Here is a 23,638-nt window from a genome sequence, read left to right on the forward strand (position 1 = left end):
ATGACTCATACAATATCTGTGTTTTATTCTAAATAGATGTTCTCAATGTATATTCTTTTCAAATCTCACTGCTCTCAATATTTTGTTCCCCTCTATACTTTCCTAAGGAATTTGCACTCATACATTGTTTATTTATTTTTAATATACTGAATTAATTTGCAAACACATTCAATCGATAATATGATTATATATTAATCCTCCGCAGAGTCATAATACAACAATCTGAATAATGATTTATCGCATGCGGTTATATTCCAGCACTTGTTCACATTTGCACTAATAAACGGCACAATTAGTAAGAAAAAAAGGCCAGAGAATGAGAAAAAAGGACAGAAACATATCTTTTAGTCAAGAAAATCCTGTCTTCTGATGTCAACATTCAGAGAGATGGGTTATCTGATGATGATGACATTTCTTAAAATTTATCAATTTCGACTTTATGTTATATTTTTGTTCGTAGAGTATGAAGAGAAAAACCAAAACCAATTTTATTTAATAACATAATTTAATCCTTAGTAATCGATTTGGGCTAATTAAAACTCAATCGGCCGTTACTGAGATATAAAAATGTGAGCTACACTCATCTCGTCATCAATGAATTTCATTTCTGTTGATATTTTATTTTTTTATATAAAAGATTGAGATATATATTATAGTTTTAAGAATAAAGACTAACAGGTAATTTGTTGTCCAATAAAGTATTTACAACAAATTTCAAATTTTTTAAATAATATTTTGGATAATAGAAATATTCTATCGACTAAATTCATAATTATAAATTATGGATTTAGTCGATAGAGTATTTATATTGTTGTGCGGGTCGTTTCGATGGATCGGTCGAGGAGTCGGCGGGAAGGAGGCGCTCACCACTTTGCTTTATAATCAATAAATTTTATTAACACTTGATACAGATTGTCCTTTTTAATTCGGACCGCGACAGACGTGACGGCACGGCGGATCTCGACGAGTCCTCTCCTAATATCGATCTTCCGTTTTTATCCTGTTCCAGGCGGCCGGTCCTTATCGTGTCATCAACATGTTCGTCAGCGTTCGCGGTATATTTCTGGGTCGCGCGGCGGTTTTCCGCGTAAGGGCCGCGCAACCTGGTTAGCAGTTGCTTCACGTGGAACGATTACACAATATTTGCGCGATTAGCATTGGTAATCGCTATCGCTTGGTAAAATAATAATTCGTTGGATAAAGTATCGCTTGCCGCAATCCGCTTTGTCAGCGGTGAGCGTGATTGCGTTCTCGGCGCTCGCGACAATATTATCCAAAACATTATTTAAAATAAACTTTAAAAAAATATAATTATAATTATATAAATCATAATTTAATTAATTAAACTATAAATAGCTAAATTATAATTTCATTATTTCCGTCTTCATAGTATTTAGTTTTTCCCACGTGATCATATACTTTGATAAACGATTACAAATTCTATTAAATTTAAATTTTTAAACTTCATTTAAGACACATCAAATGTGAAAGGAACGTTTAATATTTAACATTTTATTGATTGTAATTTTTATTGCTGAAGATAGAAATTTGAGATAAAATATACAAATTTTATATATAAATTTTTTTATTTTAACAAATGTCGCGCTTGTGACGGATACACATACGACTTACATTCGTTTGCATTTGCAGGAATAAAAACATTTTATGAAAAGAGGGAACTTTTATTTACACAAAGCATAAACAATCAACACAAAGAAAAGCGTAAAGCCAGCAACTGTTATGCAACTCTTCTGCGACCGCAGAACGTCAAACAGTAACTTGTCATCGCATTGGTAGAGAACCATTTTCTTCTTGAAAAATCAATATTTGAGGAACAATAACAAGCGGATCACTGCTCGGTCGTAATCTGCCCCCACCTCTTCGAAATTGTCGTCCCGACATTTCGGGGGAGGGAGGGGGGTTTCTTCGATCGTATTTTTATGTTATTGTTATGTTAGAATATTAATAGCGAGTCAGAGCGAAGAGCGATTCGCAGAATGCACGATTTGGCTACGAATTTTGCATGACAAGAATGCTTATTATCGTTTTTCTCTCTGACTCGCTATCGATACTTTAACATAAAAAAATGTTAAAATAAAAATGTGGTCGACTCTCAATTGTTCATCTATGGGAATTCTATTATTCTCATAATAATAACAAATCAATTACTATGTATACATAAGTCGTCTATGTATTTAGTAATAATTTGAGCAGCCAAGGATGCCACTTTGTCGTCTATGACAGTGTTATAATTAAATGAAATTTTTGCATGGTTCTAATTCGATAGGATAAGATAGCCAGGGGCTATACAATATTATATCTTTTTTACGTGATTTGATTATTCTAGTTATTCTGAATGTAAAAGTATTAAGATAGAATTATAATACCAAGAAATAAATAGTTTACAAAATATTTTATATTTTATGTTAAAATATGCTAGATTAAAATAGAAAAAATCTTATAAACTATTAATGTTTTTATAATTTTACCTTCATATTTTTTATAGCATAATTACAGAAATTAAATTATGTAAAAAAATTATGTGATTCCAATTAAAAAAAATTAAAGTGATATTGAAAACTTTATTTAAAAAAGCTTGCAAAACAAGAAAACACAACAATTTGTATATAAATCCTTTTAAGAACTTTTTAAAAATATTAAAATAAAAAATAATTTTAATTAATTCAGTAAAAATAGAAATAATTGAGATGATTAAATTATATTTTCTATCTTGTATATTAAAAAACAGATTGTTATAGATAATTTAATTAATTATTACACGTTATTAATAATTTTAAAATCATATAATTTCTTTATAAAATATCAATAAAAATTAAATTAATGAAAATATGAACTACTATGTATTAATAATTAATAAACACAATTAAATTGTTTGTATATAGAGATACTTCCGACCTGGGAAGAGCTGATACTTTATGGTAAAGAAATTATGAACTTGCTTGATGTTATTTTGTGTATTTCTTTCTTTTTTAATATTCTTTTAATTTATTTTATTCAAAGTCTTGCTATTTATCATAAAAATCAATAACAAATCTTTGAACACATATAAAAATATAATGTAAAAAAAGGAAATGTTGTAAATGTGTTATAAATATTCTTCCGAAAAATTCTTTTCTGAAGGAACGAATAAATTCACACGCACACATATATACGCGCTTGCACAGAAGGATGTTTCATTTTAAATGACTTTAAGTGAACAGCTAATTATCTTGGAATTAAAGCATTTTCAGAAAAAATATTTTAAAAAATGAATTGATTGTATTAAGAAAATAGCTGTTAAAAAAAATATATACTCAGAAAATATTTTGTATGCAAATATCTATTATATTATACATGTACATTCTGTCAAATAAATACCGGAAATTGTTCATAAAATACAAAATATTGGTTAATCATCCAAATTTACTTTATCGCCTTCAAAATAGATCCCATTTGATGCGATACACTTATGCCAACGAATAATTGTCGAAACACTTCTTATAAGTACTTTCCGATATAGCCTGCAGCTCCTTTTGCGAATTTTGTTTTATGGTTTCAATAGACTTAAAACGTCTTCCACGAAGTTGTAATTTGAGTTTGGGGAACAGAAAAAAGTCACACGGGACTATATCTGGCGAATACGATGCTTGGTCGATGACATTCGTTTTGATAAAAATTCGCGTATAAGGTCGATGTGTAGGACGATGCATTATCGTGGTGCAAAATCCAAGAATCTTCCATAAATCTGGCCTTTTCTGGCGAATATTCTCTCTTAAATGCATTACAACACCTTGTTTGTTGACTGTTTGTTCCGGAAGGAATTCCGAGTAGACCAATACCATGGTGGTCAAAGAAAACAGTCAACTCGACTTTGATTTTCGAATGATTTCGACGCGGTTTCTTCGGTTTCGGCTCGTTATCGAAGCGCCATTCCGAAGCTTGGGGGTTCAAAGGAATAGTGCATGCGCAATACACGATGCTGATTCCAGTTAGCATCGCATAGTCTTTTCTATTCAATTCCTATCCTAATCTCCACGAAGTGTAGCAGAAGGATATGCAAGTGAATCCTGGAGAACCTGATGAACTCTGCCGGAGATTGGATAACTAATTCCAGTGAAAAGCAGGATCAGGGCGGACGAGAAGGGGAAAAATGGTCCTCCGATATAAGGGGGTTTGGCTAAGGGCTAACAACCCATTCCAGTAAAACCATGCTTGATGCAATCTCTCCTGCTGGGCTCCAGGAGGATTATTTATATATTTGCCAGTAACGTTGGCTGCAATCCGACCTGCATCCATCGAGTGAGAGACCAACATCGCTCTGGAGTACTGGTCGTGGGGATTCGAGAATATATTTGTGCGAAGTGTTAATATATATATTAACACTTCGCACAAATAACGCTTATTTGACTCAAATTTCGAAATTTTCGATGCAGTAAGAAATAATATTATTGATGCGAATGTATACCTTTATATATTGAATTTTATTGACAGATGGTAAAACTAAAAAATTAAGCTTGGTAGACATTAGAGTTACCGATAGTTCTAGTTGTAGCTACTCGCCGCTAAATGAACAGAACTTTCCGATTTACCTAATATTACAATATATATATATCAGGTGTATGCATAAGTTTTTTCTGGTTTTTTAGTAAAAAAAGACACGTAATTTTCAAGGGAAATTAATTTTTTTTTTATTCAAAATATTGGCCATCGGCTTCTACACATTTCGCCCATCTTTCAGGTAATTTATGAATACCATGCCAGAAAAACTGCTTGTCTTTTGCGGCAAATCATTCGTCGAGCCATTTTCCAACTTCCTCGAAATTGCTGAAGTGCTCTGCGAGCGCGTGCCCCATTGATGCGAAGAGGTGATAGTCAGATGGCGCCAGGTCTGGGGAGTACGGCGGGTGCGGAAGGATGTCCCATCCAAGCGATTTCAAGATGTCTTTCACTGGTTTTGCTGTGTGAGACGGCGCATTGTCGTGTAACAAAATCACTTTGACATGTCTTCTGGCCCATTCCGGTCGTCTTTCGATTAATGCGTGGTTTAAATTAATCATTTGTTGGCGATAGCGTTGTGTATTAACGGTTTCGCCGGGCTTCAAGAGTTCATAATACATAATACCGCTCTGGTCCCACCAGACACAGAGCATGATCTTCTTGCCGAAGCGATTTGGCCTTGGTGTTGATGGACCGGCTTCGCCAGGTGAAAGCCACGATTTTTTCCGCTTCGGGTTTTCAAAATAAATCCATTTTTCGTCACCCGTCACAATTCGATACAAAAATGATTTCCTTTCGTGGCGTTGAAGCAGCATTTCACAAGTGACTTTGCGATTTTCCATTTGACGTTCATTCAAATCGTGTGGGACCCATTTACCGAGTTTATTGATCTTTCCCATTGCTCGTAAACGTCTGCTGATTGTTTCTTGTGATACATGTAATGCTTCTGCTAATTGCCGTTGAGTTTGAGTTGGGTCATCATCCAATACTCCTGCAATTGCTCGTCTTCGCATTTTTGTGGTCTACCAGAGCGCTCACTGTCTTTCACATTGAAATCACCACTTTTAAATTGTCGAAACCATGTCTCACATGTTCTAGTCGATGGAGCGTGTTCACCATATGTTTCTACCAGCAAACGATGACTTTCAACAGCCTTTTTCTTTTGATTAAATAAAAAAAGCAATGCGTGCCGCAAATGTTCTTTTTCAGGCACAAAATTCGACATGATCACTGAACGATAAAACAAAGACGCTAGTTTTTGGCGGACTCAACTTGTGTGTGTTTGTAGTTTTAAATGTCAGACGAACAAAATGATGTATGTGTCAAATTAATACGCTGCGTACTTTTCGCTGGCGAAAAGTGATCTCTTAGTTAAACCGGAAAAAACTTATGCATACACCTGGTATATATATATATATATATATATATATATATATATATATATATATACAACTAGAACTATCGGTAACTCTAATGTCTACCAAGCTTAATTTTTTAGTTTTACCATCTGTCAATAAAATTCAATATATAAAGGTATACATTCGCATCAATAACATTATTTCTTACTGCATCGAAAATATCGAAATTTGTCAAATAAGCGTTATTTGTGCGAAGTGTTAATCTTTTGTTTCAGATAGAAGAAAACTGTAATTGAAGCTCATCGAATGCTTGTAGAAGTTTATGGTGATAGTGCTCCTTTCGATAAAACATACAGAGAATGATTTCAATACCTTAAAAGTGATGATTTGGATGGAGGACAAAGAGCATCTTGGACGGTTAAAAGCATTCGAAGATGAAGAATTGCAGGCATTGGTGGATGAAGACTCATGTCAAACATTGTAAAAATAACTTGCAGAAGCATTAAATTGTGCTCAATCTGTCATTTCCGATCGTTTGAAAGTCTTGGAAAGGTCTACAAGGAAGGAAAATAGATCCCATATGAATTGAAGCCAAGAGACATTGAAAGGCGAAAAACTATCTGCGAAATTCTGCTTACTAGGCAACAAAGAAAGGGGTTTTTACATCGTATCATCACTGAGGATGAAAAATGGATATATTTTGACAACCCCATTTTGATATGGATTTTTGACAATCCCAAACGTTCGAAAAATTTGCGACCCCGGCCAATCTTCAACATCGACGTCAAAGCGAAATATCCATGGAAAGAAGACAATGTGAAAGATGACTCTGTATTTGATGCGATCAGAAGAATGTAGTGTATCATGAGTTGTTGAAATTTGGTCACAGGGGATTTTTACCGAGAACAAATTATCCGTTTGAGTCAAGCATTGCACGAAAAACGACCAGAATATGAAACGAGACAGCATAAAGTAATTTTGCTTCATGATAACGCTCGACCTCACATCACAAAACTTGTCAAGGAAATGTTATAAGCATTTCGTTGGGAAGTGCGATCCCATGCGTTTATTTACCAGACTGTGTCCCTTCCGACTATCACTTGTTTCGGTCGATGGCACATGCACTTGCTGAAGAACTTCAATTCTTATGAAGACATCGAAAAATGGATCTCTGACTGGATAGCTTGCAAAGATGAGTCATTTTTTCGCGGAAATCGCTTGCTGTTCGAAAGATGAGAAAAAGTCATCGCTAACGATGAATAATATTTTGATTGATGTATTTTTTTATTTTGTTTCTTAAATAAAACCATACTTTTTGTAAAAAAACGGACGGAACTTTCCGATTTAGTTAATATATTAGATGTACAAAAAAGTTCTGAGCTTTTTTTGTAAAATTCAATCTTTATTCAAAAACAAACAAAAAAATATTAATCAGTGAAATATTCCCCATTTGCATTAACGACTTTTTGCCATCTTTCGGGTAGCTTGCAAATTCCTTGACGATAAAAGCTCACCGACTTCGAAGCGATAAAGTCATCAATGCATTTTCGTATCTCTTCAAATCTCACGAAATGTATATCAGCCAAATGATGCTGCAGCGACCGAAATAGGTAGTAATCGGAAGGCGCCATGTCTGGGCTATACGCCGCGTGCGGGAGAAATTCCCAGCCTAACGCAAAGATATGGTCCTGAGTCGCTTTCACAACATGTGATCGAGCATTGTCATGAAGCAAGATCACTTTACGACGTCCTTGGCCAATAAATGGCTTCTTTTTTACTAATGCATCGCTCAAATTGATCAATTGTTGTTGGTAGCGGTCTGCCGTGATTGTTTCACTCGGTTGTAACAACTCGTAATACAACACACCTTTCCAATCCCACCAGATACAGAGCAAAACCTTCTTGGCATGGATATTGGGCTTTGGCGTCGATGTCGAAGGTTGACCAGGGTCAACCCATGATTTTCTACGTTTAGGGTTATCATAAAGAATCCACTTTTCATCGCCTGTAATGATTTTGTGCAGAAAATCTTTTCCGGAACTTTGAAAGCAAAGTGAGTGCAGTGTCACGCCGACGATTTTGTTGTCTTCGGACAATTCATGCGGAACCCATCTGCCTTCCTTCTGAACCTTTCCCATCGTATATAAACATACGGAAATGGCTGCGAAGCTCAGAACTTTTTTGTACACCTAATATATATGTGTGTATATATGTGTATGTCATTGGATTGACATATTGTTAAAAAACACGTTATTGCGATAAATATCATCACATGTCTCTGTGATCGAAAGGATAAAATGCCTACCCGGTAAATAGAAGATTCAGGTTTGATTCCTGATTGAGGTGATATTTTTCGCAAAAGTAATAATTACGAATTTTCACGACTAATTCACTATTTTTTATAATTCACTATTTCATTAATTCGTGATCGGGTCCCGCCATGACGCATATCCTCCCTTCTTATTTGGGTTACTAAACCTTCAAAAACGCCTCGGACAGAACAATAGGAAACGACTTAAGCGAAGAATTGGAATTAGAATTGGGATCTTGGAACGTAAGGACATTTCTTAAACTCGGAACACAAAAAAATTTGCTAGATGAGATATAGATATAGAATCAAAATTGCGGCAATACATGAAACAAGGTGGCCAGGACAGTTAATCAGAGACACAAGAACGCAACGATCCTATAAAATAGGAAACTACAAGGAAATAGGGAATTTGGCTTTTGTGGTCGACAAAAGCATAAAATATAGCATATTAGATTTCTAAACGGTGAGTGAAAGGATCTGTACACTGCGAATAAAAACTAAATTTTTTCATTTATTCTTTATAAACATTCACCCACAAGACAAAAGTAGGGATATTAAAGAGAAATTTTATCAATATCTAGAACGAGTATATGACAATACTCCAAAATATGATATACAAATGATATAAAGCTCGTAATGGGAGATATGAACACCTAAATTGGAAGAGGAGAATACCTGGACACAATAGGAAAACAGATACATGATGAATCCAATGAAAATGGAAACATGCTAATAGACTTCGCAGCCAGCAGAAATATGATCATTAGCTCAACATTAACTGCTTCCTTCACTGGCATATAAGGTTACTTACAACATAAGGTTACTTGGATCTCGCCAGATGGGTTAACGGCCAGATTGATCACCTATTAGAATGAACCTGATAGAAAAAAGAGGGGCCACAAGTATTCTGGATATCAAAGCAATAAGAGAGGCATCATGCGGATCATTTTCTCCTGCAAGCTAAATTTAGAAGTAAGATTCATAGACAACAGCGCAATCATGCTCAACGTTTAGAGGAAATTGACATAGAAAAATTGAAAGACTAAGAAATAAGGGAGAAATATGAAACAGAGGTAACCAGGAAAGTGCAGATGGGCAATCAATAGAGGAATTTTGAGGAAACATGAAGACAATAATAGTAACAACAGCAAAGAAAATATTAGAAACGCAAAAACACAAGCCCAACGAAATATGGTTTGATGATGAGTATGTGAAAGCAGTGGAGGAGAGAAACAGGTTATACAAAAGATACATAAAAAGAATAACGCGAGAGAGAAGAGAAGAATTCGAGCAAGCAAGAAGAAACTCAAATAAGATATGCAAAAAAAGAAGAAAGCAATTTATGAATCAACAAATGACAAAAATTGAGGAGGACTTCAAAGGCAACAATATCAGAAATGCCTATAAATACTTAAAAGGCCTAAAAACAGGCTTCAAGCTCTAAACAAGTTTATGCAGAGGCAGGAACGGAGATAATAAGTAACACGTTACAAATCAGACGAACATGGAAGGATTACTTCGAAGAACTTTTAGAGGAGCATAATGAAATGGGAGAACCATACAATTATCAAGAGCAGGCGAATGCAAATTTAGCTCAGGATCCTTCAATGGTGAAGGAAGATCCCCCAACATTGTAAAAAATCAGTCAAGCAATACAAAAATCCAAAGAAATAACAAAGTTCCAAGATTCGATGAGGTATCGATAGAACTATATAAAGCGGGAGGTCATATACTGCTAAAATATATGCATAATCTTATCCCAAAATCTGAACGGAGAAAGAGATTTCTCAAGATTGGAAAAAAAGTATAATCTGTTAAATTTATAAGAAAGGTGAAACTAGACTAGAAACTACCGTGGTATTTCTCTCCTTTGTATAGTATATAAAGTTTTCACTTACATCCTAAACCAATGACTGCCTAGATATGTAGAAAATACAGTCATTGGTGAATATTAAGTTGGGTTTAGACAAGGGAGATCGACAATAGATCAACTGTTCAGTATAAAAAAGATTCTATGGAAAGCATGGGAGTATAATATCGACGTAAATCAAATCATCTTTATAGATTTCCGATAAGTCTATGATTCAATTAAAAGAAAGAAATTGTATCATACCCTGCATGAATTTGGGATACTAAATAAATTAATAAACCTAGTGCGAGCAACAATGACAGAGACCGAAGCATATGTAAGAATATAAAACCAATTGACTGACTCATTTAAAATTACTCAAAGATTGAAACAGAGCGACAGATTGGATTCGCTATTATTCAACCTATTCCTGGAATAAGTAAAATGGAATGTAATAAGAAAAATGTCGATAAACCTCAATAATATATTAATTAATAAATCAACTCCAATCGCGGCGTATGCAGACGACATTAACATAATAGAAAGGTCGATGGTGGCGGCTAAAAAAGTTTTCATGGAATTACAAAACAGCGAAAGAGATAAATCTAAATATAAATCTCAAAAAAAGATCTTATCTCAAACTCGGAGAGGAAGAATCTCTCCCAAAAGATAACAATAGGAAAAGACAACTTGGAAAGGGGGTAAAGACGGGGTCAAGTACTTAGGAGTAAGATTTACAAGTAACGGTAAAGAAGAATTAGAAATCCATAGAAGAATAGCCCGGACACACACAAAGCATATTTTGCTCTCCTATACATATTTAGATCGAGAGATCCACTTAAACAACAAAATCTGGATACAAGCATGATAAAGACCAATAGTAACATATGGAAGTGAAGTATGGATCTTAACCCAAAAAATTGCAAACGACATCGACGCATTTGAAAGGAAAATACTCAGAAAAATTTTCTCTAAAAATGACAATGAACTATGAAGACTGTGAACTGTATGATCTATGAACTGTACCAACAACATGAAAATTTACCAATTTTCAAGTTGATAAGACTCCAAAGACTTCAGTGGGCAGAGCATGCGACGAAAATGCTGGAACAAAGGCTACCCAGGAAGATACTAGAGTCAAGAATGGGACAGAGACCAGTTAGAAGATTCAGAAGAAGATGGCGGGAGGAGATAGCAGAGAACTTAGAAAACATTTTGGGAATCATGAATTGGAAAGAAAAGGCTAATGACAAAGACAATTGGGGAAGAAAACTGAAAGAGGCCAGGGCCCGAATGTGGGCTGTAGCGCCACAGGATAGATAGATTCCGAAGCTTGTTGACTGGTTTACATGTCAAACTCATAAATCCATGTTTCGTCACTTGTTATGCGTTTCATGAATGTAGGGTTTAAATTGGCTCACTTAAGCATGTCTTCAGCAACCTGTTTGCGGTGTTCTTTTTGAAGAAAATTCAGCTCCTTTGGAATAAGTCGTGATGCGATGCTTCTCATGTCCAAAACATTAATTAAAATGGTGTGAACGGATTCGTAAGACATGTCCAGATCCTAAGCCATCTCTCTTAAACTTGAATGACGATTTTTCACTACCATTTCGTTCACTTTGTCGATATTTCCATTAGTTAAAAACGTTGAACCGGAACAAGGCGAGTTTTCAATCATTTCTCGGCCTATTTTGAATACTTTATATCACTCATATGCTCGTGTTTTCGATAAAGCGGACTCACCTCTTCTCCAACATTTTCAACGACTCAGCACAAGAAATTTCGTTGGCAACACAAAATTTGAGGCAAACTTTTTGTTCGATATTTCTATCTATTTTAAAAATCGCAGAACACACTTGAGATTGACTCACAAAACCAGCAGCTGTAAATTGATTGACTGATTGGCCAAAACTCTATGTGACAATTAAGTACATTGGTACCAACTTACAGCAAAAAATTTGTTTTTATATCTTTTACGCGGATTTTTAAAATGAACAATTCCCGGTATTTATTTGACAGAATGTATTATGCAACTTTATCTCACTCTCATTATAAATATAGTAAATGATCAGCAAGCTTTGCATGCAACATTTTTTTACGTATGCAATATGCACAATGAAAAAAATTCCACGAATAAAATTCAAGCAAATTTCGTACAAGATTTATATGCATAACACATATAAAATTTGCACAGAAGAAATGTTATTTGCATATTACTAATTGTATAATTTTATTTAAAACTCTATATTCACTTTTGTTAAGCACGAAAAAATCCTCACAAGAAGTGAAAAAAATATCTATGCACAAATTAAGTGTCTTTTATGTGCTAATTATGTGCTCTAATCTTGATTTTTATGCTCGGACGGTTTAGTAGGAATGACAATTGAAAATTGGGGTGCTGGCTTAACGAAAGTTAGTACTTTCCTCGTTGGAATTAAAAGAAAAATTAAAAAGTTAATAATTCAGAATTATGTACCTTGTATGTACTTTCAAAGGTATTTAACAAAATTGATTTGTCTTTAATAGTTTACAAGATGGATTATAAAAGTCAATATAAGTACCTGTAAAAAGTACCGGAACCTCTGAATCTCGCGAAAAATATAAGTTTTATAAAAAAATGTTTCAAATAAAAGTTGAGATTTGAAAAATTCTATTTATTGATCTTATTAGTTTGATTTTGGGCATCGCCAAGGTCAAGTCAAGGTCACATTGGTTTTATTAAATGGGAACTCCTATTTTTGCCTCCAGAAATGAAAAGACAGAAAATTTTACGTTAAAACATGAAATAATATGGAGTCACATTGATTCTAAATGATCATAAAAATGTCAATTTGTTTTTTATCTAAAAATTAAATTTGGTAAACTAAGGATGAAAAGTTTTTGTCAATTAAAGGATCAGAAGATGATCCAGTTGATGAAATTAAGATCAGTTAGCCAATCCAACCAGCAAAAAATGTTGATAAAAGTGACAGTATACTATTTGATGATAAAAATCTCATAAAATTTTAAAACGCATTTCTGATCAATTTATTAGAGATAAATGCGACTTTGTCAAGCATTTGATATCTTAAATCATTTAGATTCTGAGGCTTCATTGTAGACTCGACTTTTCAGATAACCTCATAGAAAGTAATCGAGAGATGTCAAATCTGGCAATCGGGCTGGCCACTCAATTGTTTTTCTTCTTTCTATTCATCAGGAAAAATTTTTAAATAGATAGATAGATATGTATTTATTTCTTGCCTTTCGGTTTTAAAAGGGTTCTACATCGATCTTACATAACAATATATCTAAGACATATTAACATGATACATAAGTATTTTCTTAAGCTTAGTAACTTTGGTTAAATCTCTTTCTGACTTTGCTATCTGTTTATTTTCCTACTTTTCTATACTTTCTTCGGGTTTGTTCTTATAGGGCGCTTGCGAGCATCAATCAGATGCCGCTACTCAATCGCAATCTTTGTTATTTGCCGACGCTCGCTGGCCGGGACTTCAGACGCAACAGCAATTCTTTTCATCTCCCTGAATTATCGATTTTCGTTGCTACGCAACCGCGATCATTGTTTGTCCGGATTCGCGAGGCGAACAGTTAGTCGATTTCCGAACTTGAGCAATCGATTCCGTGGCCGAGGCCTATCCTTACAAAGTCAGAAGTGAGATTCAAATAGGATACACCAGTGCTGAGGTAGCTCTCAAAGTGCACGTTTTAAGAAAATTATTCGTTACTCTGCTGAGTGGACATTCCGGAAGTTACGCTTAGTTCAATTTATGTGTTAGAATATTTTTATGAATCGGTCGAACTTGTCATATGTGCGGTACTCAAACTATTCTGAAGTAGTAAGAATATCCAACAATTCTTCTAGTGAAGTTGTAAGAATATCCAACAATTAAGATGAATACACTCCCGATGACAGAGCTTAAGCACATGCTGAGAAGCCGGAATTAGTCGACTGCCGGACTAAAAAACGAGTTAATAATGTGACTGTTAGAAGCCGGAATTCCACGAGAAAGGTTGTTGTCGCCCGGACATGAACAAAGCGAAACGGAAACACAACGGAATGAGCCATCACGGGAAGAAGCGCCTCCGTCCGCTATCTCGATTATTACAGAAATCGGAAGGAAACAGATGTAGCCGCGCGAGAAGCCGAGGTGCTGAGACGGGAATTGGAGATCTTAAGGATTACACAGTCGCCTATAGGAAGCAACCCCCGCGAGTCAGAGCTAAAGATTGGCAAGAAGTCAAAAACTTGATCGGCGAATATGATGGCCGCAACTACGATTTCCATTGCTGGGAGAAGCAAATGCAGAGGCTGCTCTCCGGTTACGAATTGGACGATTACCAAGCAAAGGCGCTAGTGTGCAGCAAACTAACGGGCAAAGCGCTGAAGTGGTACCACTCAAGGGCCGACTGTGTGGAACTGAGTTACAGTGATCTTTTTTTGGACGAATTAAGGAAAATGTATGAGTAACATCGGGACCAGCTCACGTTACGACGTGAACTCGAGGCAAGAACATGATAGGAGAGACCTTTGCCGATTACCTACATGATAAAGTGACACTAGCGAATTGTGTCCTAGTTTCGAGTGAAGAAGTTATTAGTTACGTGATAGAAGGCATTCCGGATCAAGAATTGCGCACGCATGCGAAGGTACACTGCTACTCTTCGGTAGAAGGTATGCTGATAGCATTTGTGAATGTCTCGCTACCAAAAGCAACATCCAACCATCAATTGGGGCAACGTCGAGGAGATTCCTCAGCGGAAGGAAGAAATCAATTCCTTAGCAAAAAGCAACGGAAACCAAGGGACGTATTCCGCCAGTCGAGGTGTTATAATTGCAACGAAGTCGGCCATTATGCGGCAATCTGTAGGAAGTCACGAAGAGAACGCGGATCTTGTTATAAGTGCGGAAAGGTTGGACACCAAGCGATCCAGTGCGACATCATTAAAGCGGACGTCAATTGCTTGACACAGAAACAACATGCACATCATTTCGAGGGAAATGTCGACCGTGCAGAGAAGGACGAGAGGACGACGACTTTCGGCGGACAGTGGAGCTACGGTGGCGGGATGAGGACAGCCACCTCACGATAAGTCTTAACGCGCTAATCGACTCGGGAAGCCCGATATGCTTTATAAAGGAGCGTTACATACCGATAGGATATATATCGTACAAATCCAGAGACGATCATTTTTACGGGATAAATGGTGCCAGATTAGAAGTAATAGGCTACGTGAAGCCAACGCTTATTGTAAATAATGAAAAGTATAATGTTACGTTGCGTGTTGTTCCGGACAGGACAATGCAAAGTCCGATAGTTTTAGGTCGCGATTTCATTAGGTTAGCTAAACTACTGCTGGTGGCCGAGAGAGAAGCTCTTGATATAATGAACATTGAGATAGACGAACATACCGATCACGCGAAAGCCTCAGAAATACGTATTAACGATGATCTGCCGGCCGAGGTGAGAATACGCGTATGAAACTTATCAGGGAGAACTACTTTAACGCGGTAAGACCAGCGGAACTGACTGTAAAAAACACGATGGAACTTAGAACTTACAGAAGACAAACCGTTTTCCTGCACGCCTGCACGCCGTAGACTTTCATTTGACGAAAAGATCAAATTACGCGGTATTTTGGACGGATTACTCGCAAAAGATATAATCAGAAAGAGTACATCGGAATATGTATCACCGATCGTTTTAACAAAAAAGAAAAACGGTGAAACGCGAATGTGCATAGATTTTCGAACGTTGAATAAAATTACGGTACGCGACAATTTCCTGCTCCCACTGATTGAAGATCAGCTAAACTTATTGGAAGGGAAAAAATACTTCACGACACTCGATTTAAAGGACGGATTTTTTCACATAAAAATGCACGAAAATTCGATAAAATATACCTTATTCGTCACATCATTGGGGCAATACGAATATACAAGAATGCCTTTCGGTTTGAAGGGAGCCCCTTTAAAATTTCAGCGTTACATCGTAGAAGTATTTAGAAACTTAATTAATACCGGAGAAATTTTGATATACCTAGACGATATCCTTATCGCGACCGAGACAATTGAACCATTTCCACATATTGAGAAAAGTTTGCAAACTTTTAATCACGAATCTTTTAGAATTACGAATAGACAAATGTCGATTTTTTCATACAAAACTAGACTATTTATACAATAACTAGCAAGGATATTCGACCGACGGATTAAAGCCTTGAAGCAATTAAAAAATTTCCTATTCCGCGAAATGTTCGGAATGTACAAAGTTTTCTGGGATTATGCTCATACTTAGAAAATTCGTGGAAAATTTCTCAATTTCAGCCAAGCCTCTGTATGATCTCGTAAAGAAAAATACAAACTTCCGATTTGATAAGATAGAAAACGAAACATTTGAAATGCTTAAAGAGAAATTAATAAACGCTCCCATACTAAGTATATACTCCCCACGGAACGAGACTGAGCTACACTGCGACGCAAGCGCAGCGGGATTCGGGGCAATCCTACTACAAAGAAAGGCGGACCGAAAACTGCACCCGATCTTTTACTTCTCAAAAAAAACGACTGAAATCGAATCAAAGTATCATAGTTTCGAATTGGAGACATTATCGATAGTCTATGCGCTTCGTCGTTTCCGAATCTGTTTATTCGGATTAAAGTTTAAAATAATGACGGACTGCCAAGCATTGGCTCTAACATTAAACAAAAAGGAAACGAACTTACGGATCGCACGGTGGGTCTTAGAAATGCAAAATTACGACTACACATTGGAACACAGACCGGGTCCACGCATGATACATGTGGACGCACTTAGCCGGCAGATACTCGTAGTCGAGGATAACTCCTTCGACAAGAATCTCGCTTTATGTCAGTGCGACGACCCCGAGATTATAAAAATTCGCGATAAATTAGAGCACGCCGAAGACAAATTATTTGAGATGCGAAACGGGCTAGTGTACAGGAAACATTCAGACAGGATTTTGTTTTGTGTCCCGATCGTGATGGAAGCGAGTATCATTCATAAATACCATAACGAAATGAGTCATGTAGAATCGGAAAAGACTATACACAATATTTCGAATAACTACTGGTTCCCAAATATGAAACAGAAAGTTGAAAAATATGTGAAGAATTGCCTAAAATGCGTTGCATATACCCCTAGTTCAGGAAAACCCGAAGGATTATTACACACTTCCGAAGAGTGACACGCCGTTCACCACACTACATATAGATCATTTGGCTCCCATATCTAAAGCTTCCTCGTCAAAATACCATCATATTCTCGTGATTATCGATGCATTCACCAAATATATAAAATTATACGCCACAAAGAGTACTAGTGCTCTTGAGGTAATAAAACATCTTAAAATGTATTTCGAATATTACAGCCGCCCGTTGCGTATTATTTCGGACCGCGGTAGTTGCTTTACGTCCCGCGAGTTTGAGGATTTTGTAAAGGAACAAAACATACTACACATTAAAATTGCCATTGCGTCGTCCCAAGTCGAAAGATTTAATCGAACAATTTTGTCGATGATAGCCAAACTAGCGAACGAGCGAGGTACACCGTACGTTATCCAAGACATAGAATTCGCATGTAATAACACCTTCTCAAAAGCAACAAATGAATGTCCAAGCATGCTTTTCGGTCTACATCAACGGGGTAAAATAACCGATGAACTACGAGATGCGCTAGAGACCGGAGGACAGGTCAGAGTATCCCGAGACTTACCGAGCATTCGCAAACGCGCCGACAAGAAAATCCACAAAAATCAAGCTACAAATAAACGACTATATAATCGGAAATGCAAAAAAGCGCGAAAATACCAAGGGTGAGATAAAGTCATGATTAAAAACTACGAAACTACCACGGGAACTTCGCCGAAAATGGTACCGCGATTCAAAGGACCCTATCAGGTCTACGTAATAAGAGACATCGAGGGATTCCAATTAACGCGGACACCATACTGCGGTACTTGGGAAGCGACAAATATGCAACTATGGACGCCGACTCAAGATCCCAACGGAAAATAAACTATGCAAACTCAACGTTGTGAAACGCTAGTATAGGATTTAAGTTAAGTTTAGTCTTAAGATTAGATTTATAGTTTGTCAAATTTTATGTTAAACATATGCTTTATTTCTACGTATGTGCTCAATTATTCCACAATTTTACATATTTAGTTTACGCTGGCCGGGACTTCAGACGCAACAGTAATTTTTTTCATCTCCCTGAGTTACCGATTTTCGTTGCTACGCAACCGCGATCATTGTTTGTCCGGATTCGCGAAGTGAACAGTCAGTCGATTTCCGAGTTCTTGAGCAGTCGATTCCGCGGCCGAGGCCTATCCTTACACTCTCTTTCTTTGCTTTTACGATTTTCTTCTCCAACTGATTCCTTCCCTCTTTTCTCCTAACAGCTGACTTGTTCTCGTGTAATTTCTTATGTCTATTATATATTTTGTCGTCAAATGTTCTAATGTTCTTGTCGTCTAATGTTTCAACCCCAGTATGGCACAACTTACATTCTTATTCTGTTTGCGCCAGTATCTATTACTTAATTCTTCGTTTCCGCATCTAAATCTCGAAATAATTCTTTGAAAATTTTTATGACTTTTCCTTAAATATTCGGGTATTCCTAACGTATATAATTCTTTATATCTTTTCCATATTTCGAATCTTGGATTTTGTATTTGTTTTTGTCACCTTCTAGGTCCCTTGCCGTTAGTATGCTTACAATCTCGCGCCCTTAAAGTTTTTAACTTTTCTTTTCCACTCCCATCTCCTCTTATTTTCGCTGTTTCTCTCTATTTGCCCAAAGCACTCTATCCGAATATTTTATTATCCGAATTCTCCCTAATTTTTTCTTCAAATTTAATCATTCTTTTATCTGATGCTATCTTTAACAGCTATCTTTTTGTTTCTTCTCTAATTAATTCCTATAATCCTTCTCTATAATCCCGGTGTATTCCAATCTAGTCCTAATGCTTATTTTATAAATTTATTCTGACACTTTTCTATTATTTCGTATTTTTTTCAACTCTAGATTTCTGCTCCGTACATTATTATACTCTTCACTAAATAGTCAAACATCCATATTTTCTTTTTGAAATATCTGGCGAATTTCCTTTGTTCTATCCCTCAAACTTGCTTCATTGCACATATAGCTTTTTTATATGTCTCTTTGATATGCCTATCCGCGTTATTATTTGTAATGTGTAACCTAGATATTTAAAATAATCCACTTCCTCAATCTCTGTTCCGTTCCAAAGCCATAGTTCTTTTTTTCTCCTTCCACCCCCTTTTCTAAATGTCATCATTTTTTATTTTTCTATACTGAGAATTAATTCTTTTTTCCCTAAAAAACTTGAAAATCTATTTAACATTTCTCTCATATTAACTTCCCTCGCCATACGATGTCATCTTCATCGCAAGACTCCATATCTTCTCTTTGTTGATCACCAGATCTCCCACTTGTCCCCTGCGAAGTAGCACCTCCTCTACATCTGCTATGTAAATGGCAAACAGTGTTGGACTCAAAGGCCTTCCTTGTCTTACTCCTGCATTTGTCCAGATCTCTTTAGAGTATGTTCCGTTTACTAGCACGGTATTAACTGTTTCTTCATTTATTTCCTCTATTCTTATCAAATGTCTATTTATTTTTTTTTTCTTCATAATTGTCCATAATTTTTCTCTGTTTATGATATCGAAGGCCGTTTTCAAATCTGCAAAAAAAGCGTATACTTTTCCTCCTTTTTTACTTTTTTCTTTTTCCACAACTTATTTCCTTTTTCCATAGTTTAATATATATAAATATTGTCCATCATGCTACATTTTTTCTTGAACCCTGCATGCGTATCTGGAAGAATCTTATTTTTCTCTACCTCCTGTAGCCCTTTGAGCCTTTCTTCTATAATCATGGCGTAGATTTATATACCGTATTGAGAAGCGAGATATCACGATAATTCGTTATCTTATCTTTGTCACCTTTGTCACCTTTTTTATATATAGGAACTATCACTCCCTTCTTCCAACTATTTGGGAAGCCTTCCCTCCTCCAGACTTTCTGTACGATCTCTAATAACCTATGTTTTGTCTCATCTGTACAGTATAACCACGCTTCGTTTTTTTATTTTATCTTCGCCTGCTTTCTTTCTTTCTCAGTTTCTTTATTTAGTTTTCCATTTCCATTAGGATGATCTCAGCTCCTGCATCTAATATTTGTTCTTCCTTTTTTATTGTCGTTTTTCTTTCCTCTGTTCCTCGGAAAAGTCCCATAAAATGTTGTCTCCATTCCTCTTCTGTGATTCGTCTTGAAGTGTTTTCTCTTTTTATTCTGTTTATGTTTATGTATTTCCATGCTTCCGTACTGATTTTCCTTATTTTTTTTTCTTTTCTAAATTTTTCTTTCCTATTCTTGCAGAAATTCTGGTATTGTTGTCTGTGATATCTATATTCTTCTAGTAGCTTCCTGTTTCTTTGTTTTTCTAAGAAATCTCCTGAGTTCTTTCTTTTTCTCTTTGCATTCTTTATTCCACTTTTTTTCATCTAGTGTTCTTTCTTTAATAAATATTTTTTTCTCCTGTGTAACTGCTTTTACTTCTTCTTTTAGCTCTCTCCATGCATCTTCCAGATTTGTTTCCTTAAATTTCCGAGAATTTAAAATTTTCTTGAACTTCTCAATTTCTTCTTCTATCCATATTTGTTGCTTAAAGTTTATGCTCCTATCTTTTTGTGTATCCAGAGCACGTATTTTATCTTTTGCCTGTATATTATATACACAAATTGATAAATCGTCCGAATGTTCTCTCTTCAACTACCAATTTCTCAATCTTTTCTCTTGTCTCGATGTTTCCTAATGCATAATCTATTACTGAGCTGCATCTCTTGCATCTATCTATGTAAATTCCCCTTCTTTATCTCCAGATATATTACCATTCAGAATGTTCCATCTTCTCTCTTCTATCTCTTCTAGAAATTTCTTATCCTCGTTTAACGTCTTGCTCCTTGATTTTCTACCTATCTCGTTTTTGTCATTTCCTCAAATAAGCGTTCCTTCTTTTCCCATTCTGATTTCCTATTCTTGAAGTCTCCTGCTATTAAAAGATTTCCTTCATTATCTTTGGGTATTAAAGGTTTGATTTCTGTTCATAATTTCGGTTATTCTTCGATTATTATATACTGTTATTATTTTCCATTTATTTTTTTCTGTAATTTCTCCTCTTCGATATTCTTCTGTAATTACTCTCCTTATGTATACTGTAATTACTCTCCTTATGTATACTCCTTTAGTCTTTTTTTCCTTTATTTCTGTCCTATTCTCCTCTTCGATATTCTTCTTTACTCCTGTGATGATTCCTCCTATCGCTCTTCCTTTATTCTTCTCTCTCTTGGCGTGCTGACACTCCCAGTTGAAATTCTCCGTTTTTTTAATTTATTCCAACGTTTTTCTTCTATCCACGTTTCGACCATTCCGATTATGTCGAACTGTTTGATATATTCCCAAAATTGCGCGTCTTTGTTGTTCAATCCTGTAATATTCCAGAAGCCAATTTTAAGTTTTCTTGTTTCTGTACTTATTTCTATATTTTTATTTTTTTCCTTTTCATCTTCTTTCTTGTATTCCTTTCCTGCATTTCTGTGTCGCTGCTCTTGTGTTTTGTCCTTCTTTTGCTTCTCTGCTTCCTTTTTTTCTGCTCCGCCCTCCCCCGCGGTCTGCTCTCGCAGACCCTGGCGGAATGGCTATGCGGGTTTTTTCTCCCTCCGTTAGCTCACTATCTATGAGCCCACGGAGCTCTGTCTGCTCTAAAAATTTTGCTCTTTTAACCCCTCCTTCCCTTTCCATACAAATTTCTTTTCGTTAACTTGCAGCTTCCTATAACCGATCTTTACTCTCTCTTTTTCCGCTTCCGCTATCATGCGTATTTTTTTTTGTACCTGTCTTTTCTTCCAAGTTAAATCATCTATGAATATGTTCTTACCTTTTAAATTCTTTTTCTTTATCATAATTTCTTTTCTGGTTCTTGCCTTTAATTTTTACTGTTACCATGTTTGTCCCTCTTCTCGTCCAGTCGTCTGCTTCCTCTATAATTGCTTCGACATTGAGTTCATTCTTTAACATTTCTTCCATCGCCGATTCTAATGATTTTCTTTTTGGCACCTCCCATCTTTTTATTACAATATTATTTCTTTTTTCTTGTCTCTCTCTCTTGCCTCTTTTAATTCTTCTAATTTCCTAATTTTTTCTCGTAGATCTTCATCTTCTTTATTTTCTATCACCAGGTTTTCTATCTTGTTCTCAGCTTCCTTGATTCTTCTTTCCCACTTTTCTTCTTTCCTTCTCCTTTCATCTTTGATTGCTTTTATTTCTCCCATTGCATTTTTTAATTTTTCTCTGATGTCTTTCATAAATTCTTTTATTGTTCTTATCTATCTTCTTCCATCATACTTCTGTTTTCTTTTGCACCTTCCTCTATTTCCGTTATCGATCCTTTTTTTTCCTTATAATCTGTTTTCCTTCCTGGTGGTGATCTTGTGATTTTCCTTGCTTTTTCGAATTTTCTTAAAAACTCTCTTTTCGTTTCGATTCTGTTTTCCTCTTTGTTTCTTCTTCTTCTTTTGTTTAAAATATCGATCGACCTCTCACTTCCCGCTCTCGATCTTAATATTAGATGGTCTAAAATTGTTTTTCCTTTATTATTTCCTTCTCTTTTCTCCCTTGGCATTTTCTTTTCCTGTGTTGTTCTCTGTTCGTTCTTGCTATTTATTTATCGTTTCTTGATTTATCGATCGAATTGTTTTTCCTACCTCTATTTGTCGCCGTCAGTTTCTTCCTGCTTTATCGATCTTGCAGATGAGAGTTACTAGATGTCACCTTATCTTTTCTGCTATCTTGTCCACGTAATGACGTGGATATAATCTTATATATTCCTTCTTGACTTGCCTTTTTTTCTTTAATTTCTTCATTTTCTTTATTCTCCGTTATATCTCTCTCTTCGCGTTCTCTCTTGATTATCTTTATTCCTTTTTCTCCGAAATTCTGCTTCCCCTTTTTTACCTTCTTGGAGAGCGTTTTTATTTCTACGTGTTATTCATGCGACTTCGATCGACATGCCCCCGAAAAACTTTTAAGTAATCACGAACATTTCGTCCATAATGAGATAATGTATCGTTCTGTTGCACTACGTGTTCCTAATATTTTCACTTATAATTGTGGTATATAATTGTGGTTATTGCAAAGACTACCTCATTCCTCAGCATGTTCTCATATTTTTGGACGTTTAAGTCGTCTTCGATAAAGAGTGATACAATTAAATCATTTACAATCATCATTTAATATGCCTGTCCAAACATTCAAATATTGGATATTATCTTTTCGCATCCAATGAGGATTCATATCAAACCAATATCGACTATTATATCTATTTAGAATAGTGTTTAGTTGAAACGTTGTCTTATCAGAAAAGCAATCCTAAGAAATTAGAGTCTGTATCTATCTATTCTTGCCGTCATTATCTTACAGAATTCAATGCGTCGATCAAAGTCTTTATTTAATTCATTTGTACTAGACGAATGGAATGAATTTATTCTGCTTCAACATTTTATGAATAAATAAGGTT

General features: G+C 35.7%; 1 protein-coding gene across 5 annotated transcripts in view; it reads left to right on the top strand.

Annotated features, from left to right (window-relative positions):
• Vinc (vinculin) overlaps positions 1 to 23,638 on the top strand; it is a 162,715-nt gene that overhangs the window by 124,993 nt on the left and 14,084 nt on the right. For 2 of the 5 annotated variants that reach the window (XM_089085080.1, XM_089085081.1), the window contains one exon: positions 2,904 to 2,939. The exons of 2 other annotated variants lie outside the window; for them this stretch is intronic. In XM_089085080.1, the coding sequence (XP_088941206.1) occupies positions 2,904 to 2,939 (36 nt within the window). Of the gene's footprint in view, positions 1 to 1,650; positions 2,469 to 2,903; positions 2,940 to 23,638 lie in introns of those variants that run through there. One more of the 5 variants, XM_089085083.1, reaches the window with a different exon arrangement.

The sequence above is a fragment of the Pogonomyrmex barbatus genome, unplaced genomic scaffold (assembly GCF_055798465.1).
Source record: "Pogonomyrmex barbatus isolate J1 unplaced genomic scaffold, ASM5579846v1 scaffold9, whole genome shotgun sequence".
Lineage (NCBI taxonomy): Eukaryota > Metazoa > Arthropoda > Insecta > Hymenoptera > Formicidae > Pogonomyrmex > Pogonomyrmex barbatus.